The sequence below is a fragment of the Phocoena sinus genome, chromosome 10 (assembly GCF_008692025.1).
Source record: "Phocoena sinus isolate mPhoSin1 chromosome 10, mPhoSin1.pri, whole genome shotgun sequence".
NCBI classification, from domain to species: Eukaryota; Metazoa; Chordata; class Mammalia; order Artiodactyla; family Phocoenidae; genus Phocoena; species Phocoena sinus.
Window position 1 is genome coordinate 90,493,242 of NC_045772.1, and position 19,650 is coordinate 90,512,891.

General features: G+C 38.8%; 1 protein-coding gene across 5 annotated transcripts in view; it reads right to left on the reverse strand.

Moving 5' to 3' along the window:
* The window catches only part of DERA (deoxyribose-phosphate aldolase), a 184,775-nt gene that overhangs the window by 65,567 nt on the left and 99,558 nt on the right, over nt 1-19,650 (reverse strand). For 3 of the 5 annotated variants that reach the window (XM_032646385.1, XM_032646387.1, XM_032646388.1), the window contains 3 exons: nt 6,420-6,532; nt 2,014-2,163; nt 936-1,708 (listed from right to left, as the gene is read on the reverse strand). In XM_032646385.1, coding sequence (XP_032502276.1) covers nt 1,652-1,708; nt 2,014-2,163; nt 6,420-6,532 — 320 coding nt within the window. In that variant the 3' untranslated portion in view covers nt 936-1,651. Of the gene's footprint in view, nt 1-619; nt 743-935; nt 1,709-2,013; nt 2,164-6,419; nt 6,533-19,650 lie in introns of those variants that run through there. The other 2 variants (XR_004351874.1, XM_032646386.1) reach the window with 2 other exon arrangements.

The window sequence follows — 19,650 nt, forward strand, 5'->3', positions numbered from 1 at the left end:
GAGGGGAAAGCAGAATATCTTTTCTGCTCTTATTTTTAATCATTTCACTCACAGAGAGGTGCTCTGAGGGATGTGCCTAATTGACTACTGAGAGGCAAATTCTAATTTAGATTGCTGCAAAAGTGTTTTCTCTTTAGAGCCATGTACCATTTTCTTGGATGTGTTATCATTATCTTTAGGGTAAGAAAAATTGAACTCTGAGTGAATCTTGATATCATCTGCATCAACCCCTTTATTTTACAGATGAAGAAACTGAGGTCCAGAGATGTGAATAGACTGGACTAATGTCACAAAGCTAGAAAGAGGAAGAGGCTGGGCTAGAATTCAGCAGATGAGAAGATGAAGCCAAAACCAACTCCTCAGTCCAGAGTTTTCCATTTATGAGTAGCTGGAGACTTGTTCAGGCAGGAAGAAAAAGATGCTCTCCGTGAAAATCACCATTTAAGAAAACTTAAGTTCTATAATGTGGGAGAGGTGCTAGCAAGCCAAAAAGGCGGAGGTGGGCAGTTGAGAGAGACAGTAAAGGAACTGGTAGCCCACAAAGCAGATGACCATTCCCCATAGCTGACCGGGGGCTCTGTCTATGGGTCTTTGGGTGCCAGGGGACAGTTTTACGTACCTGGGGCGACCGCACAGACTCAGGAGCCAGACTGCCTGCCTCGGCTTGATTCTTGACTCTGCTAATTCTGAGCTCTGTGACCTTTGGCAAGTTGCTTAAGCTCTCTGTGCCTCAGTCCCTCATCTGTACAAAAGGATGATAACATCAGTACTGACTGTTGTGAGGATTAAAAACGTTACTGTACTAATCTTGCTGTAACAGAGATTAAATAAGGGTGAAATAAATTGATATACATAAGGAGCTTAGCACATACTAAGTGCTGTTAGTGTCTGCTGTTTCTTCCCTATTCACTCTATCAGAGAAAGTTTCAGAATACAGACATAAGTTGTATTTATTAATAATGTACTGAGGTGCTTTATCTGAGATAAATACCCAAGGACTCTACTAGAAAGTCATTGATAAAACCTCTTTATATGTTTAATGGATTAACTTTTCAATATGTATTACTACAATCGAAAGGTTTTTTAAAAATAAACAACTACAGGAATTTTTTTAATTAAAAAATTCAATGATATCCATAGTTTCACATAACAATGACAGAAATTTCATTAGCAAAACAATTAGTAGAAGGGCATATCTGCTGCAAAAATTAAAGACGGATTTTCAGGGCAGGAAATTGGTGCCGAGTAAGTGAATCTTGAAGTCAGTGAGAAAACAAGAGCGGTTCAGGGGTGCTGCATTTTCTTTTGCTACAGCATGGTTCTTGGGCAAGTCAACCTTTTGCTTCCTTAGAATTTAATGTTGTCAAAGCTATCATTAACAATTTACTGAGAGTTCTTAAGAGAACACCTTCACAAAATTAACAATGGAGATCTTCTAGCAATCAAGACCATTTCAGACATGGCTGAAACGGGGACCATGTGTGTACACACCATGTGTGTACCTGGCTTTTCCCTTTCATTCTTTGAGTTAAATTCAATGGAAATTTTAAGGGAAAAAAGTCAGTTACCTATTCCCTCATTTTTTTAATGAAATAGTTTTAGCAATCATGCAGAAAAATAGTAAAGGACTTTTCTGGAATTCGTCGCTGATTTAAGACATGGGAAGATCATGATAAGCTGCATATCTTCCAGTCACGTGATGGTAAATCTGTGGGGAAAGCAGAGTTGAATTAGTCATTAATTATTATATTACTATACATATCAATTAATAATTACAGTATTACATAATAATTTTAGTTAACATTTCATTATAAAGCCCCACCTTATGTACTCAGCAGAATCTCCATCCAACCTATTGAGGTGGAGGTTTGCTTGTTAGAAGGCAGAGGCTGTGTACAACGAGGTCATCAGATGAGTTTCCATCTCCAGTTCTCACAACCCAATAAGTGCCTTTTTATTTCTTTCTCAAAAATATTTGTCAGTTTGTTCCAAGGACAACGGGTTGCTCCTCACCTGCCTCTCGATGTCCGTGAGCAGAGTGCTGGCACCTATTCGAAAGAGTTCTGGCTTCAGCCACTCATCCCCCAGCTCCTCCTTTATGAGAGAGAGCCAAGCAAGGGAGTCCTTCGCGCTGCGGATGCCTCCTGCCGGCTTAAAGCCTACCTAAAAGGGGAGGTGGGAAAGAGAGCAATGCTTAGCATTGTTATTGGGTTGCTTTAAAAACTGGTCCTGTGTTAATACGGGGTCTCCATCCTCTCTTTTCTAAAGCCTATTTCGCGTGTCCCCCCGCCTCCCCCCAGCCCCCGCAGAAGACCTTAGAGCACTGACTCATGCCCATTTACACTACAAAACGACTTTTCCAAGATTAATGGGAAGAATGTCACTGCCTCTGAGACACTAATGAGAGTTAATAACCCTCATTAACATTTCACTTACTGGAAAGTCATAAACCTCAACCATCTAGACCATAGCTGTGAACCTGGGATAAACAAGAGAGGTGTCAATAAACAGGAAAACATATCACAAAAGCCCATTCATTCTCCGTTTCTACCAGGAGGCCAGAAGAAATGTACACCTTCCAGCCCTCCATCCTGAGCTGCAAAAGAGACATATGTGGGTTTAAAACAAGAGGAGAGACTCAGTGAGGCCACACTAAACAAATTAGCAGCAACCAGCAAGGAGAGGTGACAGTTACTTTAATCAACTTAACTGCAGGGACTCTTTTTCTAAGCTGTAAGTAGACCAAGTTACGTAGAGCAGCCAAACAGTTAAAAAAGCACAGGTGAAAAAGACGGTGTAGGGGACCTTTACACTTCAGTAGTCTCTGAAGGTGACCACAAAACAGCACAATTCGGCCAATATCTGATGTTTGCAAATGATGTCCCTGGGTCCATTCGAAAATGATAAACGTGTCCTATATACAGTAAAACCTGCTTATTTGGATATGCTTGTCTCAAGAACTTGACTATCCGGTACAGTAAACACCCAAAGCCCAAGAACTAAAGCTCATGCCTTCGACCACTCAGAGTTTGGCTGCTCTGACAGGTGGCGCCAGCAGGGGGCGATTGCCAGAGAATGCCAGAGAAGGGACACGATAAATGAATGGTCCCATTATCAACCTGTAAAAAATGATTAAACAGAAGCCTTGATTAAATAGAGTCGGGAGACCAGAAGCGGGGGTTCTAACTCCTGGATAACAGAGCCTGACAGGAAGAAGAAAGACTCCTTTTCTGCAAAGGACTCAGCCAATGAAAAGACCCGGACTCCTTGCTTAGTATACGCTGTCTTCCTTTTCCTCTCTATAAAGCACACTTCTTTCCTTGCCCTGCAGGGACTTGCATGTGGCTCGCCATGGTGGCTGATCTCAAATAAGCCCAGCTTTGGCGGAGAAATAGCTAGCGGTCTACTTGCTTTAGGTCAGCAAACCCAACCCAGAAACTCCTGATAACCTGGACTCCACCACGTCCCTCACATCACATCCAGTGACCCACCAAGTCAAGTCCCACCGATCCCACCCTCTGAACTCGTCTATCTCCACACGTACTTTCCTCTCTACTCTCCCTTCCACTGTTTTAGTTTAGACTCTCGTCAGCCCTCACTGGAACATCGGGAGAAGCCTCCTAACCGGTTTCCCTGCCTCGGACATACGTCACACAGCTAAGCAACAGCCGTACAGAGATTCGAACCATATCTGCCTATCGCTCTGGAGCCCAAGTGACCCTGTAAGAGTGAGGGGAGGGACTTCCCTGGTGGTGCAGTGGTTAAGAATCCGCCTGCCAATGCAGGGGACATGGGTTTGATCCCTGGTCCGGGAAGATCCCACATGCTGCGGAGCAACTAAGCCCGTGTGCCACAACTACTGAGCCTGCGCTCTAGAGCCCGCGAGCCACAACTACTGAAGCCTGCGTGCCTGGAGCCTGTGCTCTGCAACAAGAGAAACCACCGCCATGAGAATCCCATGCACCGCAGCGAAGAGCAGCCCCCGCTCGCCGCAACTAGAGAAAGCCTGCATGCAGCAACGAAGACCCAACGCAGCCAAAAATTAAATAAATAATAAAATAAAATAAAATAAAATGATATTTCTTCAAAAGAACAATTAAAAAAAAAGAGTGAGGGGAGGTGTGGGGAGTAGGGGGAGATAGGTAGAGTCAGGTTATTTATTGAGATGAGGCAAAAAAAGAATAAATTTTAGCTCATATTAGCATACGCGTTAATCACAGGAGCATTTTCTGTCAATTAGGCAGTGCTGCATATAGATTTTTCTATACAATTCAGTTGTGCCAGCAAATCTATTTGGCAATGTTTCGAAAGACAGTTTCTAGCGTAAGTTTATCCTTTTTTTTTTTTTTAAGGGAGAGAATATGGAAAACATAAATCTGCAGTGAAATCAGCTATGAAATATCAAGCCTCTGCTTCTCAGGAGTGACACTAATCATGGTCTGGAAGGCGGCCTGTCACATTTTAAAACACCCCTTAAATCAATGATGTGGAAGCTTCACAGTCTAAGGGCTGCCCGGGCAGCTTGTCAACAATCCAAAAAAATGCCCCTGGTTTGCAGATAGACACAGGTCCTATGTGAAATCAAATGTGATCAAGATGAATATGAATTGACTTGTACCTGTTTCTCAATAAAACCAGGATGAACTTTATTTATTAGCTGAGGAAAGGAGGGATACAATTAAAAAGAAAGTAATGAAAGACAGCAAAATGTTCCTCCCTCACTACCCTGATCTAGAACACTGAACACTTAAAACTTTTATTGAAATTCTTGTGTAAGGGCTCTTTTGAGAAGGGGCGTGTTCACTTTTGTATCCCTAGCACTTAACAGAGGTTAACACGGCACACAGGTAACGACTCAATGAATGTTTACTGAAAACAAAACAGGACTTGGGCCCCCACTGGAGAATCTTAGCCCCAACTATGGAGCTTACGAAACGTAGAGATGCCTGAAGACTGATCCAGGACTGCCGGGGTGAGGACCCAGGCATCTGGAAGTATAAAAAGCTTCCCATCTATTGGGATGTTCTTCGGCTGAGAGTAAGAACCACTGATCTAGTGAGTGGTGGTGGTCTCATTTGGGGGGCCCAAAGCTGGAGTTCTCATTCTTACAGCTTTTCTTATAATTTTTTTTTTTTTTTTTTTTTTAATTTGGACCATTGCAGAAAGGCTACCAAGTAGAGGTTACTCAAGTTCGGTTAACTTTCACATGTAGGTCACCGTGTAGGTATTTATCCTATTTGTACTCTTCTAAGTATGAAGGTATTCTGAAGGAGCAAATGCTGCAAGGAGTTCCTTTCCTCTCAAACCCAGGTACCTTCTTAAAAAGGTCTCCGATTCCAAAATAAACTGAAATACAGTCACATATAAAGTCATCACAACCAGCTGGCAAAGGATTAAAGTTCTTTTTTTTGGGTTTCTATTCAGCAGAAATCAAGAGATTGGTTTTAAAAGATGCCTTTCAGGAAGGGAAAGTCTCATTTAAAAATAAAAATTACCTTTCTCGCCAATGATGTTAAAAAAAAAATCCTTTGAGATAATTTGCAGCTAAACAAGCAACTTGAAGTGAAAAGGAAAATCCAAACTCATCTAAAAAAAAAAAAAACACCTCATACGCATTTTTCCTTTTAAATTCATGTTTCAAAAATATGTATTATTTTTTGAAAAGCGAGCATATACCCTCCTCAGCTTAACAGTCTTCCAAAGAGCACCTCCAGCTGCCATAAAACGCAAAAGTGGATATTTAATTCAAGAGCTATATAACGTCTAGCTACCTTTTCCCTGCTGTTTCACAGCATTTCATTATTTTGTTTAATAAGTTCATCTCCTCGAGAATTTTCTCTTCACCTCATATTATTAAAAGTAATAAGTTTTTCTGGACCGGGGGTTTCCCAACAGAAAAACCAATTTATGTGTGTCCTTCAATAATGACAGGAAAAGATTATTTCTCATTATATTGCAAACTTTTCATATCACCACCACAGCTTATCATTCAATAAATGTTACCCTGCAATTCTTTCCATTCCTCAAGAAGTTTAATTTCTGCATTAACCTGTTTTCTCTGGCCAACGCCTTACCAGAAAGTTTCTGTGTTGCAGCAGAATTAGTCCGTTAAGGAACCCATTTAGGAATCTCTCGTCAGTGATAAAATTGTCTTCGGTTAATAAAAGGACACAAAGTGAGTTTACACCTTGATCACACATCCTAACGCCCACACTCATACTCACTTTCTGGGAATCGCACAGTTTCCCCCCGAATGTATTCTTTGGTAGTGAAAGGTAAATTAAACGTTTATCTTAATACAGGTAACGCACTCACACCATCTGCCTATAATGCCTATAAAGACAGTTATCATGGCTGTGACGAGTATTGTAAATAACATTATCTTTACTCCAAAGGAAGATTTGCTGGCAATAATATACCTTGTTTCCAGTTTTCCAGAAGAAATCCCTAATGGCCCGTAGCATGACTATAGCTACTGGGAAGGTGGCATTTACTGTTTCTTTTCCAGTAGAGGTCTTAATAAAATCTGATCCTAAAACAAAAGGAAGAAAAAACTCCATGTTAATTAAAAAACTTATTTTTTATACTTTTGAGTCAGTGGAAGAAACGAGTTGTGTAAATTCTTTTTCCTGAGGAACATGACTTTATTTTTCATCAATTATTTGAAAAACTAAAACCAAATCTCTCTTTAAAATCATTCTGTCCACATTTTTTTTCCCTGACCATACGATGGATTAAATTAGGCACCAAATGGATTCTCACTGATCCCTGGAGCTCTTGTCTCTATATTTCCATATCAGCAATTAAAACCAAGTTGGTTTATTTAACGCAAAACTGAGAGGAATAGAAACAATTTCATGCCCTGTGCTTAGCATCATGTATCGTAACATTTTACGACAAAACCGGAGGGCCTACTCATATTCTTACATGTGATAGAAAGTACACAGTACAGCTGTGACAACACAAGGAGAAACACCATTAGCTGATTCCTACTGCATTGTTCGTTAATGAAAGCTCTGTCTTCCAACCAGATTGTGATTTTCATGAAAGACACCATGCATTTTCAACTTGCAAATATTTTAAACACTTCCTGTCTCTCAAATGTATCTTAAACCTATTGATGTAGGTTTCTGCTGAATAGAAACCCAAAACAAAATAGCACAAGGAGACAAAGAGAGGATAATAATAGTTAAGAGTCACTGAGTGCTGTGCACTATGCGCTATTCTAGGTGCTTTGTAAGTGCTGACTCAATCGATCCTCACAATAACTGTATAAGTACTAATACGATCCCCATTTTTAAAGAGGAAATTAAGGCACAGAAGTGTAAAGTAACTTGCTTGAGGTCACACAGGGCAGGGGGTAGGTAGAATTCTAACCAAAGCAATACAGCTTAACCCATGTGCTATAGAGTCTCTAAGAAACTTACTGAGGGTCACACAGTCAGACAGCCAAACACAGACTCCATCCTTCAGGTGGTGAACCATCCTCACAATGCTCTGTGCAGACCACAGATCAGCAGCACAGGCACTACCAGGGAACGTGTTTAAAACGTAGACTCTCAGACTTCCCTGGTGGTGTAGTGGTTAAGAATCCACCTGCCAATGCAGGGGACACAGGTTCAATCCCCAGTCCAGGAAGATCCCACATGCCGCGGAGTAACTAAGCCCGTGCGCCACAACTACTGAGCCCACGTGCCACAACTACTGAAGCCTGCGTGCCTAGAGCCCATGCCCGGCAACGAGAAGGCACCGCTATGAGAAGCCCGTGCACTGCATCGACGAGTAGCCCTCGCTCACCGCAACTAGAGAAAGCCCGCGCACAACAACGAAGACCCATCGCAGCCAAAAATTAATAAGTAAATTAAATAAATTTTTAAAAAAAGTTTGTTTAAAAAATAAAATAAATAAAACATAGACTCTCAGGCCCTACACCAGGCCAACTGAATCATAATCTGAATAGAAACAAGGTTCCTAGGTGATTCCTGGGCCAGTGCATGGCCCTCGCGCACAAAATCTGTGGAACCCTACATAAGACTAATCTCTGAGATTCTCCCACGTCTCTCAAAGAAATGGTCAAAAGAAGTGGAGACAAGAAGTGGCCAAAACTTTCCCCTCTGGTTTCAACTGCAAAAGACACGCCCAGGACTACCCTGTGGATAGAAAGGTTCAAATCAGTGCGCCTTCAGCAAGCACACTGTGTGAAAGGCCCAGTGGGAAATATAAACACAAAGCATTCAAGCCCTTTCCCTCAAAAGCATACATGCTATGAGCAGGTATAGAGGAAACATAAATCCTGCGTAATCACTTGGTGAGTCAGAAGTCAGGAGATCTGGTTTCCCCCTCTGCCAGATACTGTATCTACCTTGCAAGTTCCATCGCCTAACCTTTCTCATTTATAAAACATGTCTGGAAATTCTTACTTGCTTCATAGTGTTATACAAAGAATCAAAAGAGACAATCTCTGTGAAAAGACTGTGAAAACTGTCAAGTGTTAAACAAAGAGAAATGGAGCAAAGACCTAGGTAGGGTTGCAATCTGTGTACGAAGCACAGGAATTCTGATCTATCCAAGCAGGTCACTGGAAGCCTTCTTTCCTTTGGGCCTGTAGGCCCGTTTGGGGAAACGGAGATGTGCCTGTCATGCCTGCATTCATTCAAGAAGTGTTCACTGAGCGCTTACTATGTGCTGGATTCTGCTCTACATGCTGGGAACAGATCATGACACAAAACCAAGTTCTTGCCCTTGTGACCAGATTCTCTAGAAGAAAAAGACAATAAACAAAGAACTACATAAAAAAGGCCAGGTGGAGTGAGGTGTGGTGAAGAAAAATAATGCAACGTAATGAGAAAGAGAGTGACAGATTCGGGGAGAGGTAGCTGTATTTAAATAGTCACCATAAAGGCATCTCTGATGAGTAAAATTCAGAGACTGATGAAGGGAATCTGTGAAAAGAGCACCACAAGCAGGGAAACAGCAAGTGCGAAGGCCCTGAGGTAGGCATGTGCTAAGGTGATGAATGAGTGATTAAATGGGACTCCACGACCAATGCCTGGCCCCTACAACATAAGAAATAACAAGCAAAGAGAAGAAATGAAAGCCCGCAAACAGATGTAAGAGGTGAGAGGAACATTACTAAAAAATTCACACTGCAACCATGATGTGTTTTCCTAACAGGTGATACTGTCTTCTGGTTCACTAGAAGGCTTTTGGGTACAACACTGGATCTATCTGAATTCTCCTAAGCATCTCGGAAGAGAAGATTATTAAGACAGAAGACCAAGGCCATATTTAGAAGCCTAAAAAAAAGGTACGGTCACTTAAAAATCACACCATCTAAAGTTAACCAAAAGAGCCAAACTCCCTTACGGAGGAGACTGTCTTCCTAGTACACCTAGAAGAAAACACCTACCGTGGTAGCAGTAGCAGCCCAGGAGCTGTAATGGTGGCCTACACATTGTTTGTGTCTCTTTCTTGACTGTATTGTTTGAAGACAGGTGCTATACCTTTCTTGTGCACTTCTGTATCCCCAGAGCGTGACACACATGAGAAGCTTAATAAATTTTGGGTGGGTGGATGGGTGGGTAGCCACAGACACCAATAAAAAGCAAATGATAATATTTTCCATGTTTAACTGACTAATGGGGAAAAGGAAGACAGTTTGGGGTTTCATTCCAGTCCCAGTAACAAAATTGGGCAGGTGGCTTAGAAGAAAATATCATTTTATTTATTTATTTTAAGTTCAGAACAGATTCAGATCTACAGCAACATTACGAGGACATTACAGAGAGTTCCCATATACCCCACACTCAGTTTCCCCTATTATTAGCAACTTATATCAGTATGGTACATTTGTTATAATTAATGAACCAATATTGATGTATTAAAACCAAAATAATATTTTATTTAGATAAATAATACTTTATTTAGATTTCCTTAGTTTTACTCAGGATCCAATTTCATCCAGGATACTATAATATATTTGTCATGTCCCCATAGGTTCCTCCTGGCTGTGACAGCTTCTTAGACTTTCCTTATTTTGATGACCTTGACAATTTTAAGGAGTACTTGTCAGGTATTTCATAAAATTTCTGTCAACTGGCATTGTCTGACATTTTTCTCATGATTACACTGGGGTTACATGTTTTTTGGGGAAGAAAACCACAGAGGTAATGTGCCATTTTCATCACATCACATCAAGGGTACATATTAACAATATCACTTCCCACTGTTGAAGTTGACCTTGAACACTGGTGTAGGTGGTATTTGCTAGGTTTCTCCAGTGAAAAGTCACTCCTTTCCTCCTATTTTCCATACTGTACTCTTTGGAAAGAAGTCCTTAGTGTGTATCCCACACTTAAGGAATGGGAGCTGCAAGCCACTTCCTTCAGGGAGGAGCAACTACATACATTCTTTGGATATTTTTGCATGAGAGACTTGTCTCTTCTCCATTTATTCATTTATTTATAATCATTTATTTATATGAATATAGACTCAAAGATATTTATTCTTTACTTGGGTTTATAATCCAATATTACTTAATTTATTTTGTTGCCCAAATGGCTCTAGGTTTGGCCATTGGGAGTTCTTTCAGTTGCTTCCTGTTTTCCTTTGACACACCACCATAATGTGGATTTTTTGTTTTTTTAAGCACTTACTTTCTGGTACTACCAGATGCTCCAGGCTCATCTTATATATTTTCCACCCCAGTCCAAGAATAAGCCATTTCTCCAAAGAGCCCTGGTTCCTTTTATTGGAAAATAGTGTTCGAAACTAAGATCTTGGTGCTAGGTGCTCATTGCTATTGCTAGGGATCTTGCTTTTAGGCCTTCTCAGCTGACTGAGCAAGGAAAAACGTGTGTGTATATTCTAACCCATTGATATATACATATATACTTACAATTCCATATTTAACTATCTACGTCTATATTGAACTAAAGACGAGTTATACTGATGTCTCCAACTCTGACCCATTACAAGGATTGCTCTAGGCCTCTCCCCTTGCTTATCTGTAAACTCCCACCCCAACAGTGAGAACCTGGCACCCACCATCCATGATCCATTTATTTAATTGTGCACATCCAGTATGCATGTATCGTGTTCTCTGAATTGTTAACCACACCATTAAGGAAAACCACTGCATCGACGACTGTCTAGGGTTAACGTGCAGTTTCACTGGCCTGTAAGCTTTATAGACTAAATTCATTTACAAAGATATGTAACTCAGCACCTTTTCTCCCACCTCCTTCAGTGAGGCTGTTTTGTACATTTGTAATATAGTTTGATTCTTTGGCCACAGTGTGCATTCCATCCTGGAATCCCCTGACCCCCTAAATGGCTGTGTTCGTTTGCATATATTAAGGTTCACTCGTAGTGAATCTTCTAGTGGTTTTGAAAAATGTATAGTGTTATATATCCATCTTTACAGTACCATACAAAATACTTCCACCACTCTAAAAAATCCCCTATGCTTCACATTTTCATTTCCCCCTTGCTCCAGCAATCACTGAACTTTTTACTAACTCAACAGTTTTGCCTTTTCCAGAATGTTGTATAATTGGAATCACGCAGCCTTTCAGACTGGCTTCTTTCACTTAGCAACATGCACTTAACATTCACTTCTGTCTTTTCCTGGCTCATTTCCTTTTATTGATAAATAGTACTCCATTGCATAACTGTTCCACCATTTGTTAATCTATTCACCTACTAAAGGCTATCTTGGTTGCTTCAGTTTTGGGCAAATATGAATAAAGTTGCTATAAACATTCATATGCAGGTTTTCGTGTGGGCATAAATTTTCAAATCAGTTGGGTAAATAACTAGGGGGGAAATTGCTAGATTTTACAGTAAGACCATATTTAGCTTTGAAAAAAGCTACCAGATTATCTTTCAATGTAGCTACACCATTTTGCATTCCCAACAGTAACAAATGAGAGTTCCTGTTGCTCTACATCTTCGGTAACAATTGGTGGTGTCAATTTTTGAACTTTAGGCAATCTAACGGGTATGCGTACAGGTCAAGTACAGATTATATTTTGTTAGATTAGATTATACCAACTATGTCAATTACGAATTACTATTGTAAATGGTAGTTTTCTTAAATTTCAAATTCTGTTTGCCCATTACAGTAAATAGGAAAGAAACAGACTTTTGTATATTAATCTTGTATCACGAAACCTTGGTAAACTCACTTAGTAAATTCAGGAGTTTGTTGTTTTGGAGAGATTTTCTCCATAGACAGGGAGGTCATCTACAGAGAAAAACAGTTTTATATCTTTCTTTCTGTATTAATACCTTGTGGCTGTGGTAACTAATTATAACAAACTTGGTAGCTTAGAGAAAAAGAAATTTATTCTCTCACCGTTCTGGAGGCCAGAAGTCCAAAATCAAGGTGTGAGTATGGCTGCCCTCCCTGTGGAGGCTCTCAGGAGAACATGTTCCTTGTCTCTGCAACTTCTTATGGCTGCCAGCATTCTTGGCTGCATCACTCTAATCTCTGTCTCCACCTGCACATTGCCTTCCCTTCTGTGTGTGAGCTTAATATTCCTTTGCCTCTCTCTTATAAGGACGTATGTGGTGGCATTTTGAGTCTACTCGGATAAGCCGGAATAATAGCTTCGTTTCAAAATCCTTAATTTAAACACATCTGCAAAGGCTCTTTTTTTCCCCCCCCAAAAAAGGTAATATTCACAGGTTCTGGGGATTAGGATGTAAACCTATCTTTGGGGGCCATTATCAGTCTACCACACTTCCCAATCTTTATACATTGTATTTCCTTTTCTTGTCTTATTGCACCAGCTAGGACTTCCAGTAAAATGTTGAGTAGGCGTGGTGAGAAAGAACATCCTTCCCTGTTCTTAGAGGGGTCTTAGGGGAAAAGCATCCAGTTTCCCAGCATATTAGCTAAAGTCTGTTTGTAGGTATGTTTTATCAAGCTGAGGCAGTTCCCTCTATTCCTAATTTGCTGAGAGATTTTATTATGAATAGGTGTTGGAATCTGTCAAATGCCAAAATTGTACCAATTGATATTGGCATACATTTTTTTCTTTTTTAGCTTGATATGGTGGATTACATTACATTGAACCAGCCTTGCATATCTGGAGTAAATCCCAGCTGGCTGTGGTATATTATTCTTTTTATACATTGGGCTCATTTTGCTACTATGTTATTGAGGATTTTCACATCCATGTTCATGAGTAACAATTATCTATAGTTTTTCTTTCTTGTAATGTCTTTATCTAGTTTTAGTACTAGGGTAATGATAGTCTCACAGAGTGAGTGCTCTCTCTTCTATTTTCTGGAAGAGACTGTGGAGAATTGGTATTATTTTCCTCCTTAAATGTTTGGTAGAATTCATCAGTTAAACCATCTAGAGCTAGTACTTTCCTTTTTGGAAGGTTTTAATTATTTTTCTTTAATAATTTATTAAAGTATTATCATTATATCATTATATTATTAAATAAATAAGCAAATTTATTATAACACTCTATAATTAAAACATTTTATAAAATAAATAAAATTAAAATAACATCATTAATAGACATAGGCCTATTCAGACTATTTCTCTCTGTGGGAGTTTTGGTTGTTCCTATCTTTCAGGAAATTGATCCCTGTAACCTACATTATCAAACTGTGGGCAAAGAGTTGTTCATAGTATTCCTTTATTATTCTTTTAACGATCATAGGAACAGTTATGATCTCTCGTTTCTGATATTAGTAATCTCTCTTTTATTCTTGGTTATTCTGACTAGAAGTTTATCAATTTGATTGATCTTTTCAAAGAACCAGCTTTTAGGGTTTTAAAATTTTCTCTATTGTTCTTGTTTTCAATTTCATTTAATTTCTGCTCTAATTTTGATTTCTGTTGTTCTGCTTGCCTGAGACATAAATTATGGTTCTTTCTCTATGTCCTAAGGTAGAAGCTGAGATTACTGATTTTTGATCATTCTTCTTTTCTAATATATGCATCTGTTATAAATTTCCTTCTAAGCTCTGCTTTTGCACAATTTCACAAATTTTGATGAGTTGTATTTTAATTTTCATTTAATTCAAAAGAAATTTTAAAAATTTTTCTTGAGAATGTCTTGAACTATGTATTATTTAGAAGTATGTTGTTTAATTTCCAACTATTTGGGAGATTTTCAGCTGTCTTTCTGTTATTGATTCCTAGTTTAGTTCCACTTCAGTCCAAGAACATACTTTGTATGGTGTCTATTCTTTTAAACATTGAAGTGTGTTTTAAGAGCCAGGATGTGTCCTTTCTTGGTGAATGTTCCATTAGAACTTGAAAATATGTATTCTGCTGCTGTTGGACGGAGTTCTCTATAAACATCAATTTGATTATGTTGATTAAAGGCTACTCAGGTCAACTACATCCTAGCTGATACTTCTGCTTTCTTGAGCTATCAACTACTGAAAGAGGGGTCTTGAATTCCAGCTATAATAGCAGATTTGTCTATTTCTCTTTTCAGTTCTACTAGATTCTGCCTCATATTTTGATGCTCTGTTGTTAGGTGCATACATGTTTAGGATTGTTTAGGATGTCTTCTTGGAGAAATGAGCCCTTTATTATTATGCAATGCCCTTCTTTGTCCAACCCCTGAAAATGTTCCTTTTTCTGAAGTCTGCTTTGTCTGAAATTAATACCCCTACTTCTGCTTTACTCTGATGTTAGCATGGTATATCTTTCTCCATCTCTTTACTCTGAACCTTCAAAGTCTTTATATTTAAAATGGCTTTCTTACAGATGACATATAATAGGGTCTTACTTTTTATAATTAATTATACCTTTTTCTATTTGTTGTATTTTTTATTAATTGTTACACCTTTTTCTACCTTCTCTGGTTTTAATTGAGCATTTTATATGATTCCAATTTATCTCCTCTCAGCATATCAATTATACTTCTTTTGTATACTTCTTTAGAGTTTTCAATATATATTTTTAACTAATCTACCTTCAAATAACACTATATTGCTACACAAGCACTGCAGTTACCTTTCAACCAAGTATTCCTAATTTCTCCCTCCTATCCCCTATAACACTGCTGTAAAATTCATCTTCACTTATCCATATGGTATAATCTTTAAACAGTTATCTTTTAGATCAACTGAGAAAGAAACATAATTTCTTTTTGTTCTTCACTTATCCTTTCTCTGACAGCCTTCCTTTTTAATGTAAATCAGAGTTTCTGACCTATATAATTCTCCTCCTTCCAGAAGAACATTTTAACATTTCTTATAGGGCAGATCTGCTGGCAATGATTTCCCTCAGTTTTTAATATGTCTAAGCCCTTCACTTTTGAAGGGTAATTTCACTGAATATAGATTTTTAGGTTGGTGGGGTTTTTCCTTTGATACTTTAACTATTTCACTCTACTTGCTTCTTGCCGACACGGTTTCCAATGAGAAGTCCACTGGAATTGTTTCCTTTTCCTTTTCTCTGGCTCTTTTCTGAAATTTTCTATTTGTCTTTGGTTTTCTTCAGTTTGAATATTATATATCAAGATGTAGTGTTTTTTGTTGTTTGTCTGTTTGTTTTTGATATTTATTCTGCTAAGTGTTTGAGCTTCCCGGATCTGCAGCTCGGTATCAGTCATTAATTTTGGAAAATTCGTGGCTATTATTACTTCAAATATGCTGTCTACTCAATTTTCTCTTTCTTCAAGTATTTCGGGTACATGTGCCACACATTTTGAAACTGTTCCACAGTTTTTGAATGTTCTGTTTTTTTTTCATCCATTCTTCTCTTCACATTTCAGTTTAGGAGATTTCTTTTAACCTATCTTCATAGTCACTGATTCTTTCCACAGCCCTATCCAGTCTACTGATAAGGCATTCTTCACTTCTGCTTCAGTGTTTTTGATTTCTAGCATTTCCTTTTGAGTTTTTCTTAGGGTTTCCGTCTCTCTGTTTATATTACGTATCATTCCTTCATGTTGTCTACTTTTCCCGTTCAAATCATTAACATATTAGTCATAGTTACTTTAAATTTCTCTTTCTGATAATTCTAACATATCTGTCATATCTGACTGGTTCTGTTGTTTGTCTGTATAGATTCTGTTTTTTCTTGCCTTTTAGCATCTCTTGTAATTTTCCCTTTTTAAAATTTTTTTTTAATTTTATTGATTTATTTACTTATTTATTTTTGGCTGCACTGGGTCTTCATTGCTGCGTGCAGGCTTTCTCTAGTTGCGGTGAGCAGGGGCTACTCTTTGTCTCAGTGTGCTGGCTTCTCATTGTGGTGGCTTCTCTTGTTGCGGAGCACGGCTCTAGGCACGCGGGCTTCAGTGGTTGTGGCATGCGGGCTCAGTAGTTGTGGCTCGTGGGCTCTAGAATGCGGGCTCAGTAGTTGTGGTGCACGGGCTTAGTTGCTCCACAGCATGTGGGACCTTCCTGGACCAGGGCTCGAACCAGTGTCCCCATGCAGGCGGATTCTTAACCACTGTGCCACTGGGGAAGTCCTTCTCTTGTAATTTTCTGTTGAATGCCAGTCGTGACATCAGGTAATAGGAATTGAGATAGATAGGACTTCACTGTGAGATTTTATGTTAATCTGGCTAAGAGTTGGGCTGTGTTTAATGTCTGTTGTAGCCACAGGTATTGGAGACTTCAAGTCCTATAACATCCTGGTTTTTGTCTCTCATGTTTACTTTAGGCTTCCTAAGTCTTCCTACTTAGAGACAGTCTATGTCTTTTAGCTCTGTCAGCCGTAATCCACTGGATTACTGGAGCCCTATTGCTGTGATGATAGTGTATGGGAGAGAGGAAGTATTTTATAGTCTTATTAAATTTTAGTCTTTAAATGGGCCTTTGTCCTTGGGCTGTAACCTTCATAAGTATGTCTTGGCTTTTCTCCCCTACTTTGGTGAGGTAGGAAGACTAGAGTGAAATGCCCTCCCAGGTAGGATAAGGTTCTAATAAAGTCTTTTGCCCTGGAAAGTGGACCTTTGACAGGGAGAATGCTCTGGGCATATTTCATAATGATTATCTTCCCCTTCCCCTGCCACAGCCAAGAGAGGATCTTTCTGAGCTCTTCACTGTGAGAACCTGGGGTTCCTGGAGGTAAAAGCCACAAAAGTGTGGGGCCCACATGCAGCCTCCAGCACTTTGTCAACATTACCGTGTAAGTGTTCCTACCAGTTTATGGCTCTAGCAGGTAAGCAGATCTCAGCTGTGACCCTCAGGATCTTCCTGTCTCTACAGATTTCAAGGTGGCAGTTTGCCCTGTGACTTAAGCTCCTTAATGGGTCTGAGAAAAGTCACTGATTTTCAGTTTACTTGGCTTTTTCTTGCTCCAAGGACAGTTATGACAGTTTCCAAGCTCTTCACATGCCAAAGCTGATACCAGAAGTCCTTAAATTTTAATGCAAGAAGTCCTTAAATCCATATGGAAATCACATATGGATAAAGATACAAATTATATACAGTATTTACAGTGTTTTGGACAGACGCCAAGTAAGTATTATAGTCAACAAGAAATGCAAAGGTTCAGATTCACTTTAGCGAAAACAAGGGAAGGTTTCATAGAACGGGGAATTTGGGAGAGACCTTGAAGGAGAGATAAAATGTGAAGATGAGAGAGCAAATGGAAGAAAACCACCATTAGAAGAAACACCAAAAGCATAGAAAGTGCAAGACACATCCCAACAATAATAAATGGATGCATCTAAGGAATCTCTGTGAGGGACAGGGAGCAGAGACAGGGAGTGGTGATATTTGGGGTGTGTGTGTCAATGCGTGTCTTAAAAACTGACTGTAAAAATCCGTTGATCACCTGAGATCAGTGTTTAAGATACTAAATAGGGTGTCTGTGCTGGAGAGGTTGAGGAAGGACAATTGAGAATCAGAGACCACATAAGAGATTCAAATAGCAGGGAGGTAGGCACCCCTGGCTATCTCTTTAAATCCAGGAATAAGGCCGAGCTTTAATTACACAAAATACTTTAGAAAGTACACTCGTATTTTACAACTGTCAAAAGAACAATGGATTTTCCAGTGGGACTAGATAGGCACACACTTTGTTTTACTTATTTTAATATTGCTTCCCTTGCCCCCTCTGCTAAAACAAAACTACCTTAGAGAAATAAATGCTAGATTTCGAATTACCAACACCACAGAGCACCACAGATTCTCCTCAGAGCTCATGTAAATCCAACATTAAACCAAGTTCACCTCTGCTCAGCCTGGGGAAAAAAACCTTATGAGAATATGAGAAAATATCTCACAATTAAAATAGCTGTCCATATAAATGTTCTTTCATCAGTGCCCATAATTTCAATGAAATAACTAAACTAGGAGATGAAAGGCCTGAAAAGTCAAAAGCAACACATTAAATAGACTAGTATTCAAATGTAATTGGTTGAAATTAAAATTAATAATAAATTTACAGTATGATATTACATTGTATTTTTTTATTTTCCAAATTTGAAATCTCTAGCACAAGACTTTTTTCGTGGTCTAAAGCAACTCAAAGCTTTTCTAAGGCCTATAATTGCAAGTCTCCATGGTACAGTTTCATTAAAAACTTTCATTAAGCAACAGCTGCCCTTGTATACGGTCTTCTAATCAATTCGGTCAAACAGAATGACTTCTAATCAGCTGTTGATAAAAATAGAAGATGAAATTCTAATTCTAATAGATTAACCACAAACTCAAGACAGTCTTCAAAATCCATCTAGCTCTATTCTCCAGTGGATTTAATGACTATTCAGCAACTCATTACTAAATAGAACAAGATGAACATTTTCCAGTTCATTAAAGAAATGTACTATGTATTTTTGCATTGTCCTCATGATTCGTTACAGGGAGTCTTAATTACAAGATAATGGATAATGGTTATTAAATGCAGACTGCAGTAATGAAGCTCTATTCATTTGCGAACCTCAGAGACTGCAAAGAGAAGAAAATAAAATTACTAGCTTCAAAAGATTAACGGATCAAATTATTATTCAATTTTGAAAATCTCATTCAGACTTCACAGAAACAAGAAGAGATTAAAAACTAGTATTAAGACCAAAGTAGTACATTTAAAAAAATAATATCTTAAGGCTATTACTGCCTAATAAGCTTCAGATGTGATTATTAGAAAAACATACAGCTAACAATGGGAAAACATACATTTTTATTTCCTGAACAAATCTTACTTATGAGATAGGAAGTAACTGGTAGGATCTTAAAGGGTGTCTTGGTGAACATGGAAGATATATGCTACTAGGCTACAAAAGAACAGCACAATGGAAGGTATTATGAACATTTTATACCTCACTAATGAAAAAGAGGATTTAAACTCAACTGTCGCTTGAGAAAGCTTGTCATTAAGCAGAATTCATGCCAACCCTATAATAAGAGTTTCTGGGCACACTATTCATTAGCACCATGTTTTCTATTGCTCTGTAAGATACCACCAATTCGAGTCAGCAAGCGAGTTTTGTACGGTAATTCTGACAGTAATTTATACTTGCAATCTGCAATGGGACACTTTAAAAAAAAAACAAATGTACTGTGCAAAAATATGAAGCCCCCAATTAAAACCATATTCTTAGATATTATATTCTTTCACTCATCGTAGGCTTGAAAATAATTTGGGGTGAGATAAAAAGATCCAGTCTATGGCTGAAGAACTGGCCAGAGGAAGGGTGGAAGCAGAGGCCCCTG